Raw genomic sequence first — 24,128 nt, forward strand, 5'->3', positions numbered from 1 at the left:
AATATTTCACACCTAGCTCTACTTAATGATTCCAGTGTACAGCATATTTCCTGACCTCTGTTAGCAGTCTATAATATACATGGAATTAACTTCCTAACATTCTATTTCCAATGGTACCTGTATTCAAAGAATTCTACAAGTTTAGAGTTAAAGATGACCTTGGAAATTTTGTCAGAGCCTTTTATTTTCATGGAAGAAGAATATATATATAAGTAAAGCTATTGCCCTAAGTAGTACAATATTTCAAAAAAAATAAGTTCCCATGAAAAAATAATTTATAGAGATGATTGCTTTCAGCCTGCCACACTATTCAACATCATATTATTTCATTTATTCTAAGGGATCTAAGATTATATAGCTACACACACACACACACACCCCATTCCTGGTTAAGTAAATCTGAAGGAAAGGTACAAACTGAATTGATAAAGCCAAGTGAAATATCACAAATGTATAACTAAAGTAACCCATCGGTATACACTTCTTAAATAATGTTGCCACAATTCTACTTATATAAGCTGGTACTCACAGTTAATCAAGAAATAAAAAGAAAAAAACTTTAAAAAGCCTAGGATTTTGTTGTTCATAAGATATATAATTTTTCAGTCTCAAAATTCAAGATGACCAAAAAATGGAATTTAATACTTAACAAATTTAATTAGAGGTATTCCTCACAATTGAGGTTATGTTTTCAAAGAAGAGAAATTGAAAGCAAATATTTATTTTTCAAATAACACGTTATTTTTAAAAATGGAAGATTACTTTCAGTTTAAAAACGTTTTCAGGAGTTCCCGTCATGGACCAGCAGAAACGAATCTGACTAGGAATCAGGAGGTTGCAGGTCTGATCCCTGGCCTCGCTCAGTGGGTAAAGGATCCGGTGTTGCCATGAGCTGTGGTGTAGATTGCAGACACGGCTCAGATCCTCCATTGCTGTGGCTGTGATGCAGGCCCACAGCTATAGCTCCACCTCGACACCTAGCCTGGGAACCTGCATATGCCACGGGCGCCACCCTAAAAACCAAAAAAAATTTTTCTAAAGCAAAAAAAAAAATTTTTTTTAACTGTTTTCACATTTAATTATATGTTAAGGACATTATTCCACATCAGTTCAGTGGGTCTCAACGTATGGTCCAAGGACGCCTAAGGTCCTTAAGACCTATTCAAGGGATTCAGGAAGTTCTCCCTTTTCCAGCTATTTATCAATGTGAATTCAAATTTTTTTGATATTCTTCAACCAAAACAAGTTATCAGATAGAAGCAGACATGAGAATCTAGCTATTTTGTATCACATGTGACATTAAAAATATTTGTAAAAATGTACCTGCACTCTTGGTGGGAATGTAAATTGATGCAACCACTATGAAGACTAAATACAGAACTACCATATGATCCAGTTTGATCCCTGACCTTTCTCAGGGGGTCAAGGATCCCATGATGCTGTGGCTGTGGTGTAGACTAGCATATGCAGCTCTGATTAGACCCCCAGCCTGGGAACTACCACATGCCACAGGTGCAGCCCTAAAAAGCAAAAAATAAAAATAAAAAATAAAAAAATTATGCCCACAGATTTTTTTTCTTTATTTCTTTTTAGGGCCACACCTGTGGCATAGGGAGTTTCCCAAACTAGGGGTTGAACTGGAGCTGCAGCTGCAGCCTACACCACAGCCACAGCAACACGGGATCACAGCCGCATCTGCAACTACACCACAGCTCATGGCAATGCCCACTGAGCGAGGGCACTGCCATGGATATTAGTCAGATTCATTACCACTGAGCCATGACAGGAACTTATACAGTTATTTTTTTTTATTACCACTATTTAATTACTACTTTAGCGGCATTCAGTAAATGTAAAAGAAAAAATGTTTTCAATACTTTAAAACAAATTAGATATATTACATTCTAAAATAGCTTATCAACTATAATGTAGACAAAACCAAACTGCAAAAGAATCCACCCCATTAACTTTAATTTACACTCCATTAAAAAACAAGGTAATAAATATGTCTGCAAAAAAGGGAATAACGTATCTCACATATATTGCATCATACTATCCTCACGAAATGATACCCATCTTAGTAAAACCATATTATTAATCCATATGAAGAGCCACAACAATCATTTATACAACACATGCCAGATGAACAGATGCACATTAAATCAAGAAAGTAAAATACAAAAGCAATCCTTAACATAATTCAAAAAGAAATCACGCATTTGGTACTGATTTGTTACATTTTTCTTAAGTAGCTGTTCTTCTATTTCAACCAAATAAGAACACAAGTTCAACAAAATTTACCACCAAAATATTTCTTCCAAGTAATGACTAGCTTTCAGGTAGCTAAATTTTCCATTCTTAACATAATCCAAAAAGCAAAAGCATTCTCAAGTTACTATAAATGCTGATACCAGTTTAAAATAAAAGTCTAGCCAAATTTTAATCTGATTAAGACAGAATTCTTTTGGAGTTCCCATTGTGGCTCAGCGGTAATGAATGCAACTAGTATCCATGAGGACACAGGTCCCATCCCTGGCCCCACTCATTGGATTAAGGATCGGGCATTGCCATGAGCCTCAGTGTAGGTTGCAGAAGATGCTTGGATCTGGCATTGCTGCGGCTATGATGTAGGATGACAATTGCAGCTCCAATTTGACCCCAATTTGCCTGGGAACTTCCATATGCCACCGCTGCAGCCCTTTAATAAAAATAGAATTGTATAAAAAAATACTTACAGGAGATATGTTGGTGTGATTTTCATAATTAGAAGTCAAAACACTACATTTGTTATAAACATCGATCAAATCTAACATGTTACTATTCTTCAAGAAATCATGATAAATCCTCCTAATGTTTTCATAATGGTCATTCACTTTCATATTTTCAACTGGTAAGTTCAGTTTCTCATGTAGTAAGTATTTCCAGGTCAATAAGACATCGCTGAGAGAGACTGTAAATTCTCCACTGTGCTGAAAGAGATAATGCCAAAAATAAAAAGATAAAGTTGGATACTAGATATTCATTAACTTACAAAGTGGAAAGTATAAACTGAATTTTGTCATAGAAAAGTCTACATTAATTCCTGTGGATTTGAAAAGAACATACAGGAGTTCCCATCATAGCTCAGTGGTTAACGAACCTGACTAGCATCAGTGAGGGCATGAGTTCGAACCCTGGCCTAGCTCAGTGGGTTAAGGATCTGGCGTTGCCATGAGCTGTGGTATAGGTCGCAGACACAGCTCAGATCCTGCATGGCTGTGGCTCTGGCATAGGCTAAAGCGGCTACAGCTCTGATTCAACCCCTAGCCTGGGAACTTCCATATGCCACTGGTGCAGCCCTAAAAGACCAAAAAAAAAAAAAAAAAAAAGTTTAGCTATGGAATAATTTTAAAAGCAGATATAAAAGAAAAAGATTTTGAATGTTTTTGAAAACTATGATCAACTATGGTATGTTTACACACGACAAAGTTACCAAATATAGTCATCTTACTTCCTGAACTTCACTGAATTTCTTCTACCCAAAGTGTGGGATGGGTGGGCAGGGAACTGTACTTAAGTGCCATTGATTGGGGAAACATCTGACTGTTAATATTTAGTTCCTTTTAGTTCTTTTTATTAATGTATTTTAATCTTTTATTTAAAACTGTCAATGCCATATCGAATACTACATTATTCCAAGTGTTAGTCTTAAAGCATGACCATGAACATTAAATTTTAAAAATCATATTTCATTTCATTACCATTTCCAGCAAAGCAAAATATCAGTGCTAAAATTTTGGGTAGAGAAGAATTTTGAATCTTCCCTGTTCATCAATACACTATAACAAACAGGTGCTAAAAAGCCATAGGCAGGTTTCTTTCTATAAGTTGTCAGATGGTACTAATCAGGCCAAGCTGTTCTTTTTTTTTTTCCTCTTCCTCAATATCTACATGATAAATTATCTCAGTAGGCATATTGAGGATTTTCTAAATTGTTGAAGCCTGTTCCACTTAAGATCCCAGATATTAATAATAGTGCCTTCTAGAACACGCCAGTCCTAATTTAGTCAAAAAAATTCTAGGAGTTCTCACTGTGGCACAGTGGGTTAATGATTTAGCTTGTCTCTATGGAGGTGCCGGATTGATCCCTAGCCCAGTGGAGTGGGTTAATGATCCAACATTGCTACAGCTGTGGGGAAGGTTGCAGCTGCAGCTGCAGCTGCAGCTTGGATTCCTGGTTCGGGAATTTCCATATTCCTTAGGTGTAGTCTAAAAAGAAAAAGAAAAAAAATTCTAACCATTCCTTTCCAATGCAGCATGAGTAACATTTTTAAGAATCCATATGTGATTTTGGAAAATGCATTTTGTTGCCCTCTTCCACAGTTAAGTTCTGTCAATACGTTAGTAGTTTCTTCTAATACCAATATCTTTCCATTAACAGCATTTAAAGATGGGTAGGTATTTAAATAGTACTATAACTCACTGGAACTAAACCATAACATCATCTTTAGCCAATGAAGAATAATAGAAAGAAATGAGAGGCAAATAATACATTATTTTATACATATCTCTTTCAAATCGGTATCTTTATATCTTTCATAAAAATAAGCCACATTTTCTAATTGCTATCCAAGTTTAAGACAAGGTGTCCAAAACTGCCTTAAAATAATTAACTCTTTGCTCATCCATATGAAGATAACTAAGAAAGTTATCTTTACTGTCCTTAGAATAGAGACCTGTTATAATTATGAAAATTAATTATATTTCATAAAAAACAGTTTCAATGAACAACCAGAAAAAAGTCAGCAATTCTCAAACGTTGGATGCATAACCTAAACGTTAAGACAGATTTATAATTTCTCGGCATTGTACCAAAATTATATACTTTACTTCCCAAGCAAAAATTTTATGGTTTTACAAACCATAAAATTTCAAAATGTTAAATTCAGTTAGGGTTTCAAAACTAAATTGTTTTATCTCAAAATTCCTAAAAACTATTTTGGTATAACCACCTCCATGTTAAAAATAAATTAAGGTTTTGCCTAATGTCAATGTATAGATCTCATCCTATTGACTATAACTAGTTAAAGTAAAACTATGCAATCTCTTGATCTTGTGAGAAAAGGTTTTGACTAGGTTAACAGTGTTTATACTGGGATTGTAAAAACATTTTAAATCCAAATAAAAATGCACTCCAAATATCAGTTTTCATGATCAGGTGCCCACCATGACAGCATATTCTATTATTCAAACCAGTAACAACTGATTGAGTGAGTCTGTGGTCAAATCAGAAAATGTTTTCCTAGGAAAACATGCCAGCTGGCTAATATTTGAAGGAAATTCAAAATGTTCAATGCCTTAGTTCTCTGATGGACACAAGAAGGATTGTATTTCATAAGAACAAAACTGAGAGTTCCACTTTTTTCAGAGTACTTGTACTTTGGATACTTTACCCAAGTTATTTTTATAATTATTCAAAATTTTAAATAAACTTTACATTTTTAACTAACTGGAATTCTTGTTATCAAAAGAGAAATGACAGCAGGTTTACTTAATAGCAGTAATTGGCTGTTTGACCTTGGAAAAGATACTGAAATCCCTCTGAGTCTCAAGCTTCCTTAAAGTAAGATTGTATAGATTAACTAACAACTGATAAATGGCAGGTAATCAAAAACGTCAGTTTCCTTTTTTCTTATTCAAAGTAAAATATCAGTTTATTTGTTAGGAGAAGGGTGGTAGATAAATGTAACACAATTTTAAAAACTATTTTTGTTATGTCACTGCTAGGTCATTTTCATACCTGACAGTCAACCAGAGGTGCTGTGATTGCTTTCCATGAAGTTATAAAAATCAATATCTTTGTTTCATCCAATGGAACATTTGTATGTTCTTAAGACTACTTGAGGCAAAAAAAATAGCCTTAATAACATAATTACCAGAGAGATTAAAACTATGAAGCCAATTCCAACAAAAGGAAAGGCTAAAATTTTATTTGCAATATAGTAATGAAGTTACACAGTAATGAAGTTATTTTATCTGCTATAAAAAGTCATAATTCTTAATGAATCTATAAAAAATTAAATCTTTAGCAGTATAAAACTGCTAGAGAGGTGTCATATAATTTAAGCCAAAGTATCTTCCACCTCAGAAAACCTAAAATCCAAAAACTCAAAGGTTATTTTAACATATCTTTTCTTTTTCTCCACTAAAGCTGTTAAGAAAATAAACACACAATAAACAGACTAACACCTTTACCAGGTATTCAAAGGTTTTAATGTAGTCAAATTCAGTTGTAAGGCTATACTCTAGGGACTTATGTTCTTAAACTGCAGAGTTAAAAACCTAAGTAGATCTCAAAACACAGGATGGAAAATATAGATGAAGGATATACCCAACCAACTCTATCTTTTATTACAATCTGCTGCTTCTGAATGCACCTTGCAGACACGTACAAGTTGTTTCATATTACTGAATGACTTGGAAGTCCAAGGCAGATGGGGATGCCTGAGCTAACTCTGTGCGTGGAGAGCTAAAGTAAAACGGACCCACAACCAAACATCCTCACTGTACACATATACACAAACTGTGAAAAGTTCAGTTGCAATTCACCCTTCCTCTTCTTTCCCAACCAGAGCCTGAATCTTCACAGTGAATTAACAAGGAGAAAATTAACAAGTAGAAAGAGACCCTGAGTTAATACTACATAGACAAACTCTAAAGAAAAGGTGACTTAGATTGAATATTTCAATATGTCAAAATTTTTACAATGAGACCTGAATTTTCTTTAGGATATTTTCACTTAGTTTGTGGAAATCATTATTTTTTAATTATTCACAAATAAAACAAAGAAAGTGATTCAAACATGGTCTACTTGATTACACAATAGCCCTCAATCACTATACAAAAACAATTATTTGTTTTTCTTGTCTTTTTTTTTTTTAAAGGCCACACCAGTGGCATTTGGAAGTTCCCAGGCTAAGGGTTGAATCAGAGCTGCAGCTGCTAGCCTACATCACAGCCTCAACAATGCCAGATCCAAGCTGTGTCTGTGACCTACACCACAGCTCACAGCAATGTGGACCCTTAACCCACTGATCGAGGCCAGGGATCAAACCTGCGTCCTCATGGATGCTAGTAAGATTCATTTCCACTGAGCCATGATGGGAACTCCCAATATTGATTCTTAATAATTTCACATTCTTTCTCTCCTTATTTTCCAGTGCATGGTCACCAAGATTTAACTTTCAGCTAGCCTGATCCGGTTATACAATATCATCAAAATCTATTACCTATTACTATTTCTTCAGATTATAAAGAGCAACCTTTTTTTTAATGTTCAGGCAATAAAACTGTCAAGACTTGGAAACACACTGCAAAGGAGAGCAAAGGAAACAGACCCTATGATGATCCTTGGGTCTCCAGCTTCAGTGACTGAACAATGGAAGGCAACGTAGGTAAGCTGAGGGAGCAAACAATGTGGTCTACTTTTAAAAACTGATGGACAGACAGTAATGGGACATCAAGGTAAAATATCCAGTGAGTAGTTAGCCATACCAGAGTAAAGCTCAGTAGAGAGGTCTGGCATATAAATACTGGTGAAACAACATAAGGGAAGGATATCGAGTCAAAGTGGGTAAAATGTAGCACACTGAAAGATGGCAAAGAAGTGTATAACAAAGAGAGTGTCTAAAATACAGGTAGAACTCTTTCAAAGGCTAAGAAAGAAACAGCAATAAGTCAACAGCAAAATAAGCAGAGCATATAAATAGACAGTTTAAGAAAATGATACACCTAAGTGGTCAGGTAAGAATTTTTAAAGGTGTTTAAATGCTCTAATTATCAGAAAAATCAAAATGAAATACCACTTTTTCTCTTTCAATAACAGGGAATATGGAGAGAGATAAGAAAATAGTACTCTCTCTGGAGTTCCCATCGTGGCTCAGTGGTTAACGAATCTGACTAGGAACCATGAGGTTGTGGGTTCGATCCCTGGCCTTGCTCAGTGGGTTAAGGATCCAGCGTTGCCGTGAGCTGTGGTGTAGGTTGCAGACGCAGCTCAGATCCCGCACTGCTGTGGCTCTGGTGTAGGCCGATGGCTACGGCTCTCATTTGACCCCTAGCCTGTGAACCTCCATATGCTACAGGAGCGGCCCAAGAAATGGCAAAAAGACAGAAAAAAAAAAAAGAAAAAGAAAGAAAGAAAGAAAATAGTACTCTCCTAACTGTAACAGCCAAGGTGAAGACCAGTATGCAAATATCAAGTCAACTTAAGGATGTGTCTACTATATGATCCACTGAGTATGGGGCTTAGAGAACCTCTTGTGCAGTCCACACACATCCTATTTCAATACAGAACTGTTTGTAACACCAAAAACTTCAAACAACCCAAAGGCCTATCAATGTATAAAATGTCATAATAAGGATGATGGTTAAAATGAATAAAATCAACTTTTATATCAGTACTTGAAGAAGTCCTAAAAATAATGCTGGATGATAAAAACAAGACAGAGAAAGAATGCATATCATTTGATATAATTTAAAAATAGACACACTAACCTAACAGGGCACTTGGCCCAGCTGGATATACAGAGAAACCCCTCCTGGTATAAAATACCTAAAATTATAGAAGAAAATAGGAAAAGTTTTAAAACATATGACTGAATTGTCCACAAGACAAGGAAAATTACAAAGGTCAAAAGCAATGAGAAAATGCCAATATAAAGGGATAAGCAAATGACAAGGTCTCCCTGGTGTCTACCACTCTCTAGCACTTAAGAACCTGGTTTTTAAGAACTCTCAGCAAAGTTTAGGCGACAAAGCTGACCATAAGAAGACAAGGAGTTAGGAGTTCCCATCGTGGCACAGCAGAAACGAACCCAACTAGTATCCATGAGGACGTGGGTTCAATCCCTGGCCTTGCTCAGTGGCTTGGGGATCCAGCATTGCTGTGAGCTGTGGTGTAGATCACAGACGTGGATTGAATCCCACATTGCTGTGGCTGTGGAGTATGCTGGCAGCTGCAGCTCCAATTCAACCCCTAGCTAGGGAACCTCCATATGCTGCAGTGTGGCCCTAAAAAGCAAAAGAAGAAGAAGAAGAGGAGGAAGAGGAGGAAGAAGAAAGAAGAAGAAAGAAGAAAGAAGAAGAAAGGAGGGAGAAGGGGAGGGGGGAGAGGGGAGGGGAGGGGGAGGGGGAGGAGAAGAAGAGAGGAAGCTGGATCAAAGACCCTCCCTGCCTACTCTGCCATATAAAGTGAAAAGGCCCTAAAGGCCAACACTCTTAGTGTGTCCACAGGAAAAAAGTCTGCCCAGCAGAAGGTGATAGTAGAGATACTTGCCCCTAAAGAGATTTTTGAAGTAGTCTCAGCATTGTCCTTACGGCTCTGAGTAATTTTCACTTAGGTTTTTTCCTAATAATTAGTTTTTGCTGAGATCAGGGTAATCAGTCATCTACCTCGGCAGAAAATTGAAGGTTTATTCCTGAAGAGGGTAAAATAACCTCTGGACTGAAAAGTGCAGTTGAGGAAAAACGCACCCGAGTGAAAAAATTCATAGGAATTACATGACAGTTTATATTCTAAATTTTCACACTGCTTTCAGGTACCTAACACACTGGCAGCTCAACTTTATAGTATTCATGCAGAAGGAAAGGAGACTCTTTTCTGAGGAAATTGTTTCAAAAGGGACATCCTAAAGATGTCAATATCAAAGGTTCCCCAACCAAATGGCCCGGTAAGATGAGGGTGATAAGTGCTAACCCTGCACTCAGAGCTTCCAGAAAACATTTTAGTGCTCCACTTAAACACAGGGAAGTCTTTAATTGGAAGAAAGGAAATCCTTCCAAAATTAAAACCAACAAAAACAAGGAACTTGGAGGAAACAGATTATGCAAGAAGAAAATCTCAACAAAATATTATTAATAGTCTCAAAGAAGAAAAATATTAGACCCCTAAAATCAAGAACAGTATGATATTTTAAAAAGAGAGAGAACAAAAAAAGAGCTCTTAGAAATAAAGCGACTGGGGAGTTCCTGTCCGTGGCTCAGCAGTAATGAAACCAACTAGTATTCACGGAGACTTGGGTTTGATTCCTTGTCTCGATCAGTGGGTTAAGGATCCAGCATTGCCTTGAGCTGTGGTGTAGATCTCAGATGTGGCTCAGATCTGGCGTTGCTGTGGCTATAGCATAGGCTGGCAGCCTCAGCTCCAATTGGACGCCTAGCCTGGGAACCTCCATATGCCACAGCCCTAAAAAGACAAAAAAAAAAAAAAAAGAAAAAGAAAGAAAGAAAGAGAATGATAGGAAATCCAATAATTATCTATTAAACTTAAGAACTATTAAATATCTTATTGAAAGGAAAGTAAAACAAGGTGAATGGATAAATAAACTGGTACATCCATACAATGGAATATCATTCACTGCCAAAAAAGAAATGAGCTGTCACGCCATGAAAAGATACAGAGGAAACTTAAATACACATTATTAAATGAAAGAAGCCAATCTGAAAAGGCTACATACTATATTCCAGCTACAAGTCACTCTGAAAAAGCAAAATTATGGTGACGATAAAAAGATCAATGGATGTCAGGGATTGGGGAGAAAGAGGGATGAATATGCACAGCACAGAAGATTTTTAGGGCAGTGAAACTATTATGTACAAAACTATAATGGTGGATACATGTCATCACACATTTGTCAAAACCCAGAGAATATACAATACCAAGAGTATTTAGGGGTAAAATTTCAGATGTCTGCTACTTACTATCAAATGATTCATACAGAATAAAAACAATATGCATGTATGTATACATGTTCGTGTACAACATATACATGTGTACACTGATATTTATATACACATACAAAATATTAAAAGAATGATGCAAATGTGGCAAAAATTAAAATAACTGAGTAATCTAACTGTAAGGCATATAGGAGTTCAGAATACTATGCACATCACTTTTCTAGAAGTTAAACAGTTTTTCAAAATAAAAAGTCAAAAAAGTGCTACTTCTATTTTTTTTGTTTGTTTTAGGGCTGCACCAGTGGCATATGGTAGTTCCCAGGCTAGGGGTCGAATCAGACCTACGGCTGCTAAACTACACCACAGCCACAGCAACGCCAGATCCAAGCTGCATCTGTGACCTGCGCCGCAGCTTATGGCAACACCGGTTCCTTAACCCACTGAGTAAGGCCAGGGATCAAACCCACATCCTCATGGATACTAGCTGGGTTTGTTACCACTGAGCCGTGACGGGAACTCCTAAAATTGATTTTTAACAATAACTGTTATTAAAAACAAGGAACAACAAATCTGACATGTAACCACCTACCACCACCCACCCCAACCTCCACCACCCACCCCTCTTCAGCTATATTGACCCTTCTGTCTTTTCTCAAACTCTAACTGCAGTCTCTGGCCAATCCGCAGTCTCCTGCCAAGGGATTCTACATATGCTGTTCCTCCTTCCTCATCTTGGCTCCCACTCCCTTGCCTACTTAACACCTCGCCTTCCTTTAGGACCCAGCTTCAACTCTCTGACCAGGTTAATTCCCTGGTCTCATAGCACCATATATCTTTTCTTCTGATAGCTGCAATTTTACATTTGTTTGTATTACTCTCTACTTAATGTCTGCCTCACCTACTAGGCAATTAGCTTCATAAAGACAATAAGCTCCACATAGACAAGAGCCCTGTCAAGTTTTCCTCACCATTTTAAGCCCAACACTTATGACAATGCCTGGTATACAGCAGAAGCCAAATAAAAGGGAAAAAAAAAAAGAAATCTATGGCAAGGAGGAAGAGAGGGAAGAAATTAACATTTACATAAACAGCTAAACGGCTGTATTGGCCTTCTTGCTGATCTTTGAACATGTCAGGCATTTTTCCACCTCAGGGCCCTTGCATCTGCTGTCCCCTTTTTGCCTGGTAGTCCCTTCTCACAAAAAGGGACTACCTCCTTCCCTCTCTTTCAAATCTTTGCTCAAATGGCAACTTCTCAATAAGCTCTTCCTTGACCCCCCTTTTTCGAATTGCAGGAACTCTACCCCAAACTCTATACTCCTAAGGTGCATCTCCATTTTAATCTGCACTCCTTAGGTGCACCTCCATTTTAATCTTATGACCTAAAATACTAAATATCTTACTAACTAGAGTATTACCTGTCTCTCCCAACTAGAAGATTAATTCCATAAGAGAAGAGATTTCCTTCAGTGCTATATTCCCAATGCTTAGAATAATGTCAAGGACACACTAAAAACTCAATAAATATGTGTTGATAGATTTGATAAAATTTTGTCAAAATTCTTCAATGTTCAAAATTTACTTAATGTATATCTTTTTAAAATCTATATCTTGGAGTTCCCGTTGTGGCTCAGTGGTTAACGAATCCAACTAGGAACCATGAGGTTGCAGGTTCGAGCCCTGGCCTCGCTCAGTGGGTTGAGGATCCAGCGTTGCCGTGAGCTGTGGTGTAGGTCTCAGAAGCGGCTTGGATCCAGTGTTGCTGTGGCTCTGGTGTAGGCCAGTGGCTAAAGCTCCAATTAGACCCCTAGTCTGGGAACCTCCATATGCTGCAGGTGCGGCCCTAGAAAAGACAAAACAAAACAAAAAAAGACAAGAAAAATAAAATTAAAAATACATATCTTAATATATATCTTTTATATTTTTTAATTAATATATATCTTTTACTTAATACATATCTTTTCACAACTATCCACGTATAGGAAAAACTCTGTTGTTTTAACATTATATAATTCCTAATTTTGAGGTGTTAAATTATTCTTCCTTTTTCAAAAGGATGATTCTAGTCAATATTTTTTCTCAATAGCTTTATATGTCAACATGAGAAATGTTCAAATCTGTCAGTATCTGATTTGGGGGGATATTTTACTGGAGTATGAAATCTAAAAGACTGGGAACACTAACGTATAGGATTAAAACAATTCATCTGAATGTCATTTCACTATCTAGCCCAATAGACCCACTGAAACCACTTCTCCCTTCAAAAAATCATCTTTTTTTAGTCAAGACAGTCTCCTTACCATCTTCAAACCACTATGATTTTAATCTCTCTGGATGCTTTCTCTAAACTAACTTTCCCCTTCCTTCATTCCTTCTTTAAATCCTGCCCATCCAAAGACTTCCTTCCTTTAAGTATACTGTGTAAAACCCAAGAAGCCTTTCTTTTTTTTCTTTTTTTTTTTTTTTTTTTTTTTTGCCTTTTCTGGGGCTGCTCCCGAGGCATATGGAGGTTCCCAGGCTAGGGGTTAAATTGGAGCTGTAGTCACCAGCCTACGCCAGAGCCACAGCAACACGGGATCCGAGCCACATCTGCCATCTACATCACAGCTCACAGCAACACCAGATCCTTAACCCACTGAGCGAGGCCAGGGACCAAACCCGCAACCTCATGGTTCCTAGTCAGATTCGTTAACCATTGCACCACAGGAACTCCCCAAGAAGCCTTCCTTTACCACTCCAGCCTACATTCATCTTTCTCTCATCTGAATGTATCTGGCCCCTTAAGTAAAGCTTTTTTCAAACACTAGTTTGGCCCAAGTCAACTACGTAAGAATCACTTCAGATTAAAAAAAGGCAATTTCAGGAGTTTCCATCATGGTTCTATAGAAACAGATCTGACTAGCATCCATGAGGACGTGAGTTCAATCCCTGGCCTCACTCAGTGGGTTAAGAATCTGACATGGCCATGAGCTGTAGTGTAGGTCTCTGATGCGGCTCGGATCTAACATTGCTGTGCCAATGGCTTAGGCCAGTGGCTACAGCTCCAATTAAACCCTGGGAACCTCCACATGCTGTAGGTGCAGCCCTAAAAAACAAACAAACAAACAAACAAACAAAAAAGGTAATTTTAAGAGTCTCAATGCAGATTAGAACCAGTTTCTAGGACTGGAGCACCGGAGCTGGTATCTTTTAAAAGCCCTTCCAAATGACTCTGATTCACAGCCTGACTTAATAATTAATCTATACCACAGAGTCTGATATGAGTCATCCAAGATAACTTGGATTATATTTATTTTTGCTTTTTGTTTGTTTGTTTTCTTTTTGCCTTTTCTTGGGCCGCTCCTGCGGCATATGGAGGTTCCCAGGCTAGGGGTCTAATTGGAGCTGTAGCTGCCAGCCTACACCAGGGCCACAGCAACTCGGGATCGAGCCGCTTCTACGACCTACACCACAGTTCACGGCGACACCAAATCCTTAACCCACTGAGCAAGGCCAGGGATTGAACCTGAAACCTCATGGTTCCTTATTGGATTCGTTAACCACTGAGCCATGACGGGAACTCCTTGGATTATATTTAAATAAACATTATTTATGTGGGCCTTATAGAACTTTTTAGATAAAAAGTCTTATAAAGTAAAAATAATTTAACCATAATAATCATAATAGTTGTATATTTACCTTAAGATTTTAAATTAAACATCAAATGTACATGTCCTAAGTTAATTTATACATATAAAAGCCTTATTTTTGGAACAAATCATTTCAAATCCAATCATAATATTTTGACAACCATATGAAGAGGCATTTGTGAATAGAATATATTGATATTACCATAGGAGGGCATATATTGCGAAGAAATTAATGAAATTAAGCTTATTCAAACGGTCAGCAATCAAAAGTCACTTTTAAAAAAAGTTAACCTAAATACAGTTTACTAACCTGTTTATTGTTCTCTGCCATGGAAAGCTGCAATGCCAAGAGCATGGAGTCTGCGCCACATACAGTAGTTCTCTCAGAGTTACAGAGACTGTGCCAATTCCTTCTGAACTCTTTAATCATATCCATGACAGACTTCTGATTAAGCACAGCCATTCTCTTAAAGCAGGACAGAATGCAATGTTAAAAAGTCTTATTTTAATTGGAAATTAATATCTAACATGTGTAAGGAAGCAAAGTTAGAGAAAAATAAATAGTGAACAAGAGGTCACTTCATATTTACTAAGATTGCTTGTAATTAAATTTAGGAAAATAGAATAATACAATATCTGCCCAATCATATTTTCTTCTCCTTTAGTTTTCTAAAGCCAGATCTTTTAAAATAAGAAAAGCCAATCTTGTTCAACCTGAAAGCTCATATAAAACAGATAAATGCAAATTCTGAAAACATAATTATAGACACAAATATAGCTACTTAAAGCCTTTTTTTAAATATTTGTTTTGAGAGAGAGATGGTAATATCTGTGGTAAAGTCAATTTTTTCCCATGCCTATATTGTCCCAAAAGGTGTGGTCTGCTTTTCATCCCTTTGAATCTGGGTCAGCCATGTGACTGGATTTGATCAAACAGAATGTAGCAAGAATGAAATCATGGGCATTCCAAGCCTAGACCTTGTACAGAAAATAGTTAATACAGCAGGTCTGACTACTATCCTTTCAAAAGCCAGCTTACAAGGTTAGCCCTTGGTTGGCAAATGGGAACTAGATTTCAGGAGGGTTTCCAGAAAAAAAGGGTTCACTGTGCCTAAACTATTTGTACAAATAATACGGTTTATGCTGAACATATGCTTTCCTCTTATGTCTGGAATTTTGGAACACAGAGGATACCCTGATGTTTCACCTCCAGTAAAAACCCTGGGCACTGAATCTCTAAAGAGCTTCCCTGACAGACATTTCATATGTTCTTGCTTGGGGAATTAAGCATATCCTGAGTGATTCCATTAAGAGAAGACTTTTTGAAGCTTGAACCTGATCTCCCCTGGACCTCACCCCATGTACCATCTCCCTTTGTTGACTGTACTTGGTATCTTTTTGCTATAACACATTTGCTATAACACAATTGCTGAGCCCTCTTAGCAATTGATCCAACCTGGGATGGTCTTGGCAGCCTCCTGACACAGGGCCTTGCAGCTCTGGCTCTTACTCTCTTGATACCCTTAGAATGACATATGAAGAAGCCTGCTGGAGAGGCCATATGGAGAAGAACCAAAGCACTCTTGCTGGCAACCAACACCAACTCACAGACGTGTGAGTAAGACTATCTTAGATTATCTAGCCCTAATCAACATGTAGATGAAATACAGCCAAATAAGTGATTCTAGGCAAGACCAGCAGAACCACGTAGCTCAGTCCAGCTCAAACTACTGATCCACAGAATCATGAACAAATAAAACAGTTGTTATTTTAAAGCTACTAAATTTCAGAGTGATTTGTTACACAGTAATAGACAACTAATACAGTAACAACTAATATTTAGAAGGTTTCCTGGTGCCAGACACTTTCCAAAAGCTTAACATTTATTACCTCATTCACTCTTCACAAGAGTCCAGTGAGGAAGGTCTATTATCCTCATTTTACATCTGAAGAAGGCAACACCCTATATCATTCAGTTAGCAAATAGCCAAACGAACCTAAATCCAAGCTACCTAACTCCAAAAGCTGTACTCTTAAATCACTATATTACAATACTTCTCCTGACAGACAAAAACCTTTCAAAATAATTGTATGTAGTTCCTACATTTAATATACTCAATCCTATATGAAGCAGCTAATTCTTTGAGTGAACAAACAAGTTGGCTAAGATTTTCCTCCTACTTTCTTTTAAGTACCCCAGTCTCCAACATAGCCACATACCATTATATTATTTTGGATATTTTACTGCACACATCCCATTTACTTATTCCTTCAGTTATCTTTCTCCCCTTCTTTTTTTTTTTTAATGTGGCATAAACAGAATCCCAGCTGTTTACTAGGTATCTTGGATTTGTATGATCAAAAAATGGGCATGTTCTATTTATAAAATGATGATTTATAGACATAATCAGTGATACAATTTAAAGACACAAGTTATTGGGTGTTCTCTTGTGGGTTAAGTATCCAGAGTTGCCACAGCAGCAGCTTGGGTCACTGCTCTGGCAGGGATTTGATCCCTGGCCAGGGAACTTTCACATGCCACAGGCATGGCAAAAAAAAAAAAAAAAAAAAAAAAAGTTATTAAAATTCCTGGCCACAGCAATCAGACAAGAGAAATAGAGGGTTTCAAAATTGGAAAGGAAGAGGTAAAACTGTCACTACATGCAGATGACATGATACTATATATAGAAAACCCTCAGGACTCCATGCAAAAACTACTAAATTTGATAAACTAATTCAGCAAAGTAGCAGGATACAAGACCAACATTCAGAAAGCAATTGCAGAGTTCCCACTGTGGCTCAGCAGGTTAAAGACCCAATATTATCTCCATGAGGATATGGGTTCAATCCTTGGCCTCACTCAGTGAGTTAAGGATCCAGCATTGCTGCGAGCTACAGCATAGGTCACAGATGCTGCTTGGATCCGATATTACTGGGGCAGTGATGTGGGCCGAAGCTGTACCTCCAATTTCACCACTGGCCCAGGAACTTCCATATGCCACAGATGCGGCCATAAAAAGAAAAAGGAAGGAAGGAAGGAAGGAAGGAAGGAAGGAAGGAAGGAAGGAAGGAAGGAAGGGAGGGAAAGAAGGAAAGAAGGAAAGAAGGAAAGAAAGAAAGAAAGAAAGAAAAGGAGGGAGGGAAAAGAAAGAGAGACGAAGGAAGGAAGGAAGCTAACAATTAAAATACCAGAAAAGGAGTTCCCATTGTGGTGCAGTGGAAACAAATGTGACTAGCATCCATGAGGATGCTGGTCCAATCCTTGGCCCCCCTCAGTGGGTTAAGGATCCAGGACCGCCGTGAGCTGTGGTATAAGCCACTAACACCATTCAGATCCCACACTGATGTGGCTATGGCTGTGGCCTGAAGCTATAGCTTGATTTGAGTCCTAGCCTGGAAACTTCCATATGGTGCACTTGTGGCCCTAAAAAAGAAAAAAAAAAAACAAAAAACAGAAAAGGGATATAAAATATAATACCTTTTAAAGTCACACAAAAAAATAATAAAATACCTAGGAACAAACATGACCAAGGAGGTGAAAGATTTATATGCTAAGAACTATAAAACATCAATAAAGGAAATTAAAGAGCATTCAAAGAAATGGAAAGATATCCCATGCTCTTGGACTGGAAGAATTAATACTGTTAAAATGGCCATACTACACAAAGCAATCTAAAGATTTAATGTGATCCCTATTAAATAACCCACGACATTTTTCACAGAACTAAAACAAATATTCTAAAATTTGATATGGAACCATAAAAGAGCCAGAACTGCCAAAGCAATCCTGATGAAAAAACACAAGGCATAACTCTCTCAGACTTCAAAGCAATAGTAATCAATTCTACAAAGCAATAGTAATCAAAACAGTGTGGTACAAAAACAGACGTATGGATGAATGGAACAGAATAGAGAGCCCAGAAATAAATGCAAACACCTACAGTTTACTAGTCTTTGATAAAGGAGGCAAAAATACAAAATAGGGAAAAGCCTCTCAGCAAAATGAAAAGCTTCATAAGACTGGAAAACTGCAAGTAAATCAATGAAACTAGAACAACATCATCGCATGATGCACAAAAACAAACTCAAAATGGCTTAAGGACTTAAACAGTTTAAGATATGATATCAGAGTTCCCATGATGGCGCAGCAGAAACAAGTCCAACTAGGAACCATGAGGTTGCAAGTTTGATCCCTGGCCTTGCTCAGTGGGTTGAGGATTTGGCATTGCCGTGAGCTGTGGTGTAGGTTGCAGGTGCAGCTCGGATCTGGCATTGCTGTGGCCGTGGCATAGGCCGGCAGCAACAGCTCTGATTAGATCCCTAGCCTGGGAACCTCCTTATGCCAGTGGTGCGGCCCTAAAAAGGACAAAAGACAAAAAAAAAAAAAAGAAAGAGACAATACCATAAAACTCCTAGAAGGGAACATAGGCAAAACATTCTCTGACATAAACTGTAAAATGTTTTCTTAGGTCAGTCTCACAAGGCAAGAAATAAAAACAAAAATTTTTAAAAAACAACAAACAACCTCATCAAAAAATGGGCAGAAGATCATAACAGACAATTCTCCAAAGAAGACATACAGATGGCCAAAAAACACATGAAAAGATGTTCAACATCATTCATTATTACACAAATGCAAATCAAAACCACTATGAGGTAACACCTTACACCACCCAGAATGGCCATCATCAAAAAATCTACAAACAATAACTGCTGGAGAGGGTGTGGAGGAAAAGGAACCCTAGTACACTGCTGGTGGGATTGTAAATTGGTGCAACCACTGTGGAAAACAGTATGGAGATGCCTCAGAAAACTAAAAATAGAACTACCAGTTGATCCAGCAATCCCACTCCTGGGCATCTATCCAGAGGAAACCATGACTCAAAAAGACACATGTACTCCAGTGTTCATTGCAGCACTCTTTGCAATAGCCAAGACATGGAAACAACCTAAATGTCCATTGACAGAGGAGTGGATCAAGAAGATGTGGTACATATACGCAATGGAATATTACTCAGCCATTAAATGGAACAAAATACTGGCATTTTTAGCAACATGGATGGACCTAGAAATGATCATGCTAAGTGAAGTCAGTCAGACAATGACACACCAACATCAAATGCTATCACTGACATGAGGAATCTGAAAAATGGACACAATGAACTTCTTTGCAGAACAGATGCTGACTCAAAGACTTTGAAAAACTTACGGTTTCTAAAGGAGCCAGTTTGGGGGGTGGGGTAATGCACTGGGGGTTGGTGATGGAAATCCTATAAAATTAGATTGTGGTGATCATTGTACAACTATAAATGTAATAAATTCATTGAGTAATTTTTTAAAAAGTCATACAGGAAAAGAGGTTAAATTACTGCATATATGTATGAGTTGGATTTTTTTAAAAAGTAAATATATCTAAACTTAAAAAAAATTTAAAAAGCAAACAAAAACAGAGGGAACCTCAAACTTACAAGCTTTTGTACAGCAAAGGGAAAAGTAAAACAAAAAGACAACCTAGAGAATGGAAGAAAATAGTTGCAAACAATGCAACTGACAAGAAAATAGTTGCAAACAATGCAACCTAGGGAATGGAAGAAAATAGTTGCAAACAATGCAACAACTCATACAACTAAACAAGAAAAAACGAATGACCCAATTGAAAATGGGCAAAAGACCTAAATAGATGTTTCTCCAAAAAAAAAAAATATATAGAAGGTCAGTAGGTAAATGAAAAGATGCTCAATACTGCTAATTATTAGAGAAATGCAAATCAAAAGTACAATGAGGTTCCACCTCATACCAGTCAGAATGGCCATCATTAACATGTCTACAAATAACAATGCTGGAGAGAATGTGGTGAACAGGAAACCCTCCTACACTGCTGATAGAAGTGTAAATTGGTACAACCACTATGGAGAACAGTATGGAGGTTCCTCAGAAAACTAAGTATAGAATTACCATATGACCCAGCAATCCCACTCCTGGGCATATATCCAGACAAAACTATAATTCAAAAAGACACATGCACCCCTACGTTCATAGCAGCACTATTCACAATAGCCAAGACCTGGAAACAACCTAACTGTCCATCGACAGATGAATGGATTAAGAAGGTGTGGTACATACACATGATGGAATACCACTAAGCCATACAAAAGAATGAAATAATGCCATTGGCAGCAATACGGATGGACTTAGAGACTCTCGTACTAAGTGAAGTAAGAAAGAGAAAGACAAATACCGTATGATATCACTCATATGTGAAATCTAAAATATGACACAAATGAACCTATCTACAAAACAGAATTACAGACATAGAGAACAGACTTTTGGTTGCCAAGGTGGAGTGGGGAAGAAAGGGATAGACTGAGAGTTTGGGATTAGTAGATACAACTATTACATTTAGAATGGATAAACAATAAGGTCCTGCTATATATAGCACAGGGAACTATATCCCATCTCCTGGGATAGACCATGATGGAAAATAATGTAAGGAAGGGAATGTATACATACGTATGACTGCATCACTCAGATCTGAGCTGCATCTGTGACCTATGCCACATGTTGCAGCAAAGCTGAATCCTTAACCCACTGAGAGAAACCAAGGATTGAACCTGCATTCTCACAGACACTATGTTGGGTTCTTAACCCACTGAGCCAAAATGGGAACAATCCCTCGCAAATTTTTTAAATTAAAAAAATAAAGATACAAGTAACAGAGTTTAATTAAAGTAGCTAGAGAAGGAGTTCCCTTGTGGTGCAGCAGATTAAGGATCAGGCGTTTTCATTATAGTGGGGCTTGGGTGACTGCTGTGGAGGTTTGATCTCTGGCCAAGGAACTTCCACATGCTGCTGGCACAACCAAAAAAAAAAAAAAAAAAAAAGAAAGAAAGAAAAGAAAGAGCAGCTCCAACTGAGTAAACAGTAAAATTTTCTTCAAAACATCACTGTCATCTCTTAAAAGGAAAAAAAAAAAAAGAAAGTAGAAAAGTAAAGCTTCAATGATATAATCAGTTTGCCTGAAATAAATTTTTAGTAGTAAATTATTTACTGGTATTATTTAAAGATATTATAAATTCAGACTGCTAAGAATGAAGGCTAATCTGGAATTAGACTGTTCGGAAGCCTGGCTTCACCAGTTACAAGCTGTGAAAATTTCTCCAAGTTATGTCACCTCTCCCTGCCTCAGCTTCCTTGTACTGAAAATGAAAATAATAATAGTCCTGGAGTTCCCATCGTGGCGCAATGGTTAACGAATCCAACTAGGAACCATAAGGTTGTGGGTTCGGCCCCTGGCCTTGCTCAGTGGGTTAAGGATCCGGCGTTGCCGTGTGCTGTGGTGTAGGCTGTAGATGCGGCTCAGGTCCCTTGTTGCTGTGGTTCTGGTGTAGGCCGGTGGCTACAGGTCCGATTGGACCCCTAGCCTGGGAATCTCCATATGCCACGGAAGCGGCTCTAGAAAAGGCAAAAAGACAAAAAAAAAAAAAAAAAGACAAAAGAAAATAATAATAGTCCTATCTCACAGGATTTTGTGAAAAGTAAATGGCATAAATACAAGTTAAGCTTTTAGAACAATGTCTGGCACATATAAAAGTCAATAACCTCAGAGTTCCCTTGTGGTGCAGCAGGTTAAGGGTATAGCATTGTCACTGCAGTGGGACAGGTTTGATCCCTGCCCTTGGAACTTCTGCATGTCCCAGGTGCCCAGGTGATGCCAAAAAAAAAAAACTCCACAAAAACAAAATACAAGAAAAAAAGGTCAATAGTCTTATCCAGGGGTCAGCACACTTTTGGAAAAGGTCAAATAGTAAACATTTAAGTTGTGGAGGCCATAAAGTCTCCGTTACAACTATGCAACGGTGACCTTGCAGTGTGAAAATAGCCATAGACAATACATAAACAAATAAGCATACTTGCACGTCAGCAAAACTTCACAGAAAAGGGAAATTTGAATTTCATGCAATTTTTACAAAACACAAAATACTACTCTTCCTTTGATTTTTTTTCCAACCATCCAAACATGTAAAACCCATTCTTAGCTTAGGAACTGGCTACACAAAAACAGGAAGTATCACCAGTTTGCCAAGCCTGGTTTAGTCTGGACTCTTCCAGTAGCTAGCTGGCTGTGGGAGTCCAGGCAATAAACTTTACATTACTGCCTAGGTAGAGGTATAATACCCTCCAGAAATCAATGAGACAATGAATATAAAAGCATTCAAATGTCAGGCTGCACTATACAAAAACAGTAGTAGAAGGCGGCAATGATTCTAAACATTTGCTTTTAAAAATTAGATTCCAGGCTGCACTGCACCAAAAATTGAAAGGAGGGGAAATGTCACTGGGGAGGCAGGGTGAGACGGCTACAAGAACTACATTTTTGAGTCAGACCATCCAGGGTCTACATCAGGGTCCCCATTTATTGGCTGTATGTCCTTCAGTATTTAAAACCTGATGAGCATAAACTTCTACATCTGTAAAACAAGGAAGATATCTCCTACCTCACATTATGAGACATTAGTAAGACAAGTAAATAATCCACCTAGTGCCGGGTACTTAGTAGGTGCTCAATAAAAAACGGCAGTCAGTTGCTGCCCAGGGTCAGAATACAGGTCCGAACAGTTCCTTGGGAGGATGTAACAAGGAGAAGGCGAAAGTGGGGAATTGGAGTCTATATGTCTTAGGACTGGAATCCTGATTTTCTGACTAACTAATGAATCTAAGTAGGGCTCACAAAGCCTTCCAGCTCCATCACTGGGTCCTACGAATTGTTTAACACCCCCAAACCAAACCAAGCTCCAGAGCAAAGACTGCACAAATAATACCCTAGACCATCACATGTGCTTTGCTGGTTACCGAAAAATCCTCACAAGTCGCGGCTTGAAGCGCCACTTAAAGTGTGACAGGCAGGTGAGGAAGAGGTGACACTCACCTGACTGAAGGGAGACAGGAAAAGCGCCGACTCGCCTGAAGAAAGCTCTGGCCCGACTACAGCTCGGCGACTGTGCCCGTGATCGCGGGTTTACACTTTAAATCTCGCGGGAGAGCCCGGGAGCCAATCATCGCTCCCGCCCTCTGACCCGGAAGCAGAGTCGGCGCGCGCCGCTGCAGCCCCCACCGGACGCCAGCTCCCCTCTAGCTGCTTCCAGGCGCAATCTGGTGCGTATCGCGCGTGAGCCCAAGGGACCGCCCCGCTCTGCTACCGGCTGCCCCGTGCCCCCACCTTATCCCTGAGAGTTCCTCCTCTCTCCGGGACCGTTCCCCACTACTCTTCCTTCAGACCTCAGGTTCGGGGAGGTGATAGCGGCGTCTCGCGGGATTGCCTGGATTTGGAAGAGGTGTCAGGGCTCTGCAGACACTTCTCTTGTTCCCTCCTTCCTCTGTCCCAGCAGTAGTAGAGGGGCAAGTCCAGCCTACCTTGTACAAAGAGAACTTGAGAACGTAATTAGACTGGGCGCTACTTTAATGAATCATTAGGAACTGAGTTTCCTGATCTGGGATCTTTTGCACTTCCCACATCTTACCTGCTTGTCACCCTTAACAAATGTTCAGCCTCCGATACCCACTCGTAAGGTTTATAGACTTCCCGAGGTGGAACTCATCTGATTCTCAGTAAACATGCATCAGGTATTTGACCTGTTTGTTATCGAGCCCAGCTGTTTTCAGGACAACCCCTACCATCCAGTAAAAAAAAAGGGGGGGGGGGACCTTTTTAGAATCATTTGGGAATGCTACTTCCAGAATGCACCCCAGGTTTATAAATGGTTAGTTGTTTTGTGCCTGGTT

General features: G+C 38.4%; 2 protein-coding genes across 4 annotated transcripts in view; one reads left to right on the forward strand and one right to left on the reverse strand.

The window, feature by feature from the left end:
* Positions 1-23,332, reverse strand: part of PARPBP (PARP1 binding protein) — a 72,189-nt gene extending 48,857 nt beyond the window's left edge. The window contains exons 1-3 of the mRNA XM_021092657.2: positions 23,275-23,332; positions 14,659-14,814; positions 2,736-2,969 (exon numbers count right to left, since the gene is read on the reverse strand). Coding sequence (XP_020948316.1) covers positions 2,736-2,969; positions 14,659-14,811 — 387 coding nt within the window. The 5' untranslated portion in view covers positions 14,812-14,814; positions 23,275-23,332. The remainder of the gene's footprint in view (positions 1-2,735; positions 2,970-14,658; positions 14,815-23,274) is intronic.
* Positions 23,333-23,425: 93 nt separating this feature from the next.
* The window catches only part of NUP37 (nucleoporin 37), a 52,099-nt gene continuing 51,396 nt past the window's right edge, over positions 23,426-24,128 (forward strand). For 2 of the 3 annotated variants that reach the window (XM_021092659.2, XM_084957369.1), the window contains exon 1: positions 23,426-23,501. The gene's annotated coding sequence lies outside the window, so the exon portion shown is untranslated. Of the gene's footprint in view, positions 23,970-24,128 lie in introns of all 3 variants that reach the window. The other variant, XM_021092660.2, reaches the window with a different exon arrangement.

The sequence above is a fragment of the Sus scrofa genome, chromosome 5 (assembly GCF_054392235.1).
Source record: "Sus scrofa isolate SSC_HxYL_T2T_F1_AM1 chromosome 5, Sscrofa_HxYL_maternal_Yorkshire_Landrace_v2.0, whole genome shotgun sequence".
In the NCBI taxonomy this organism is placed as follows: Eukaryota; Metazoa; Chordata; class Mammalia; order Artiodactyla; family Suidae; genus Sus; species Sus scrofa.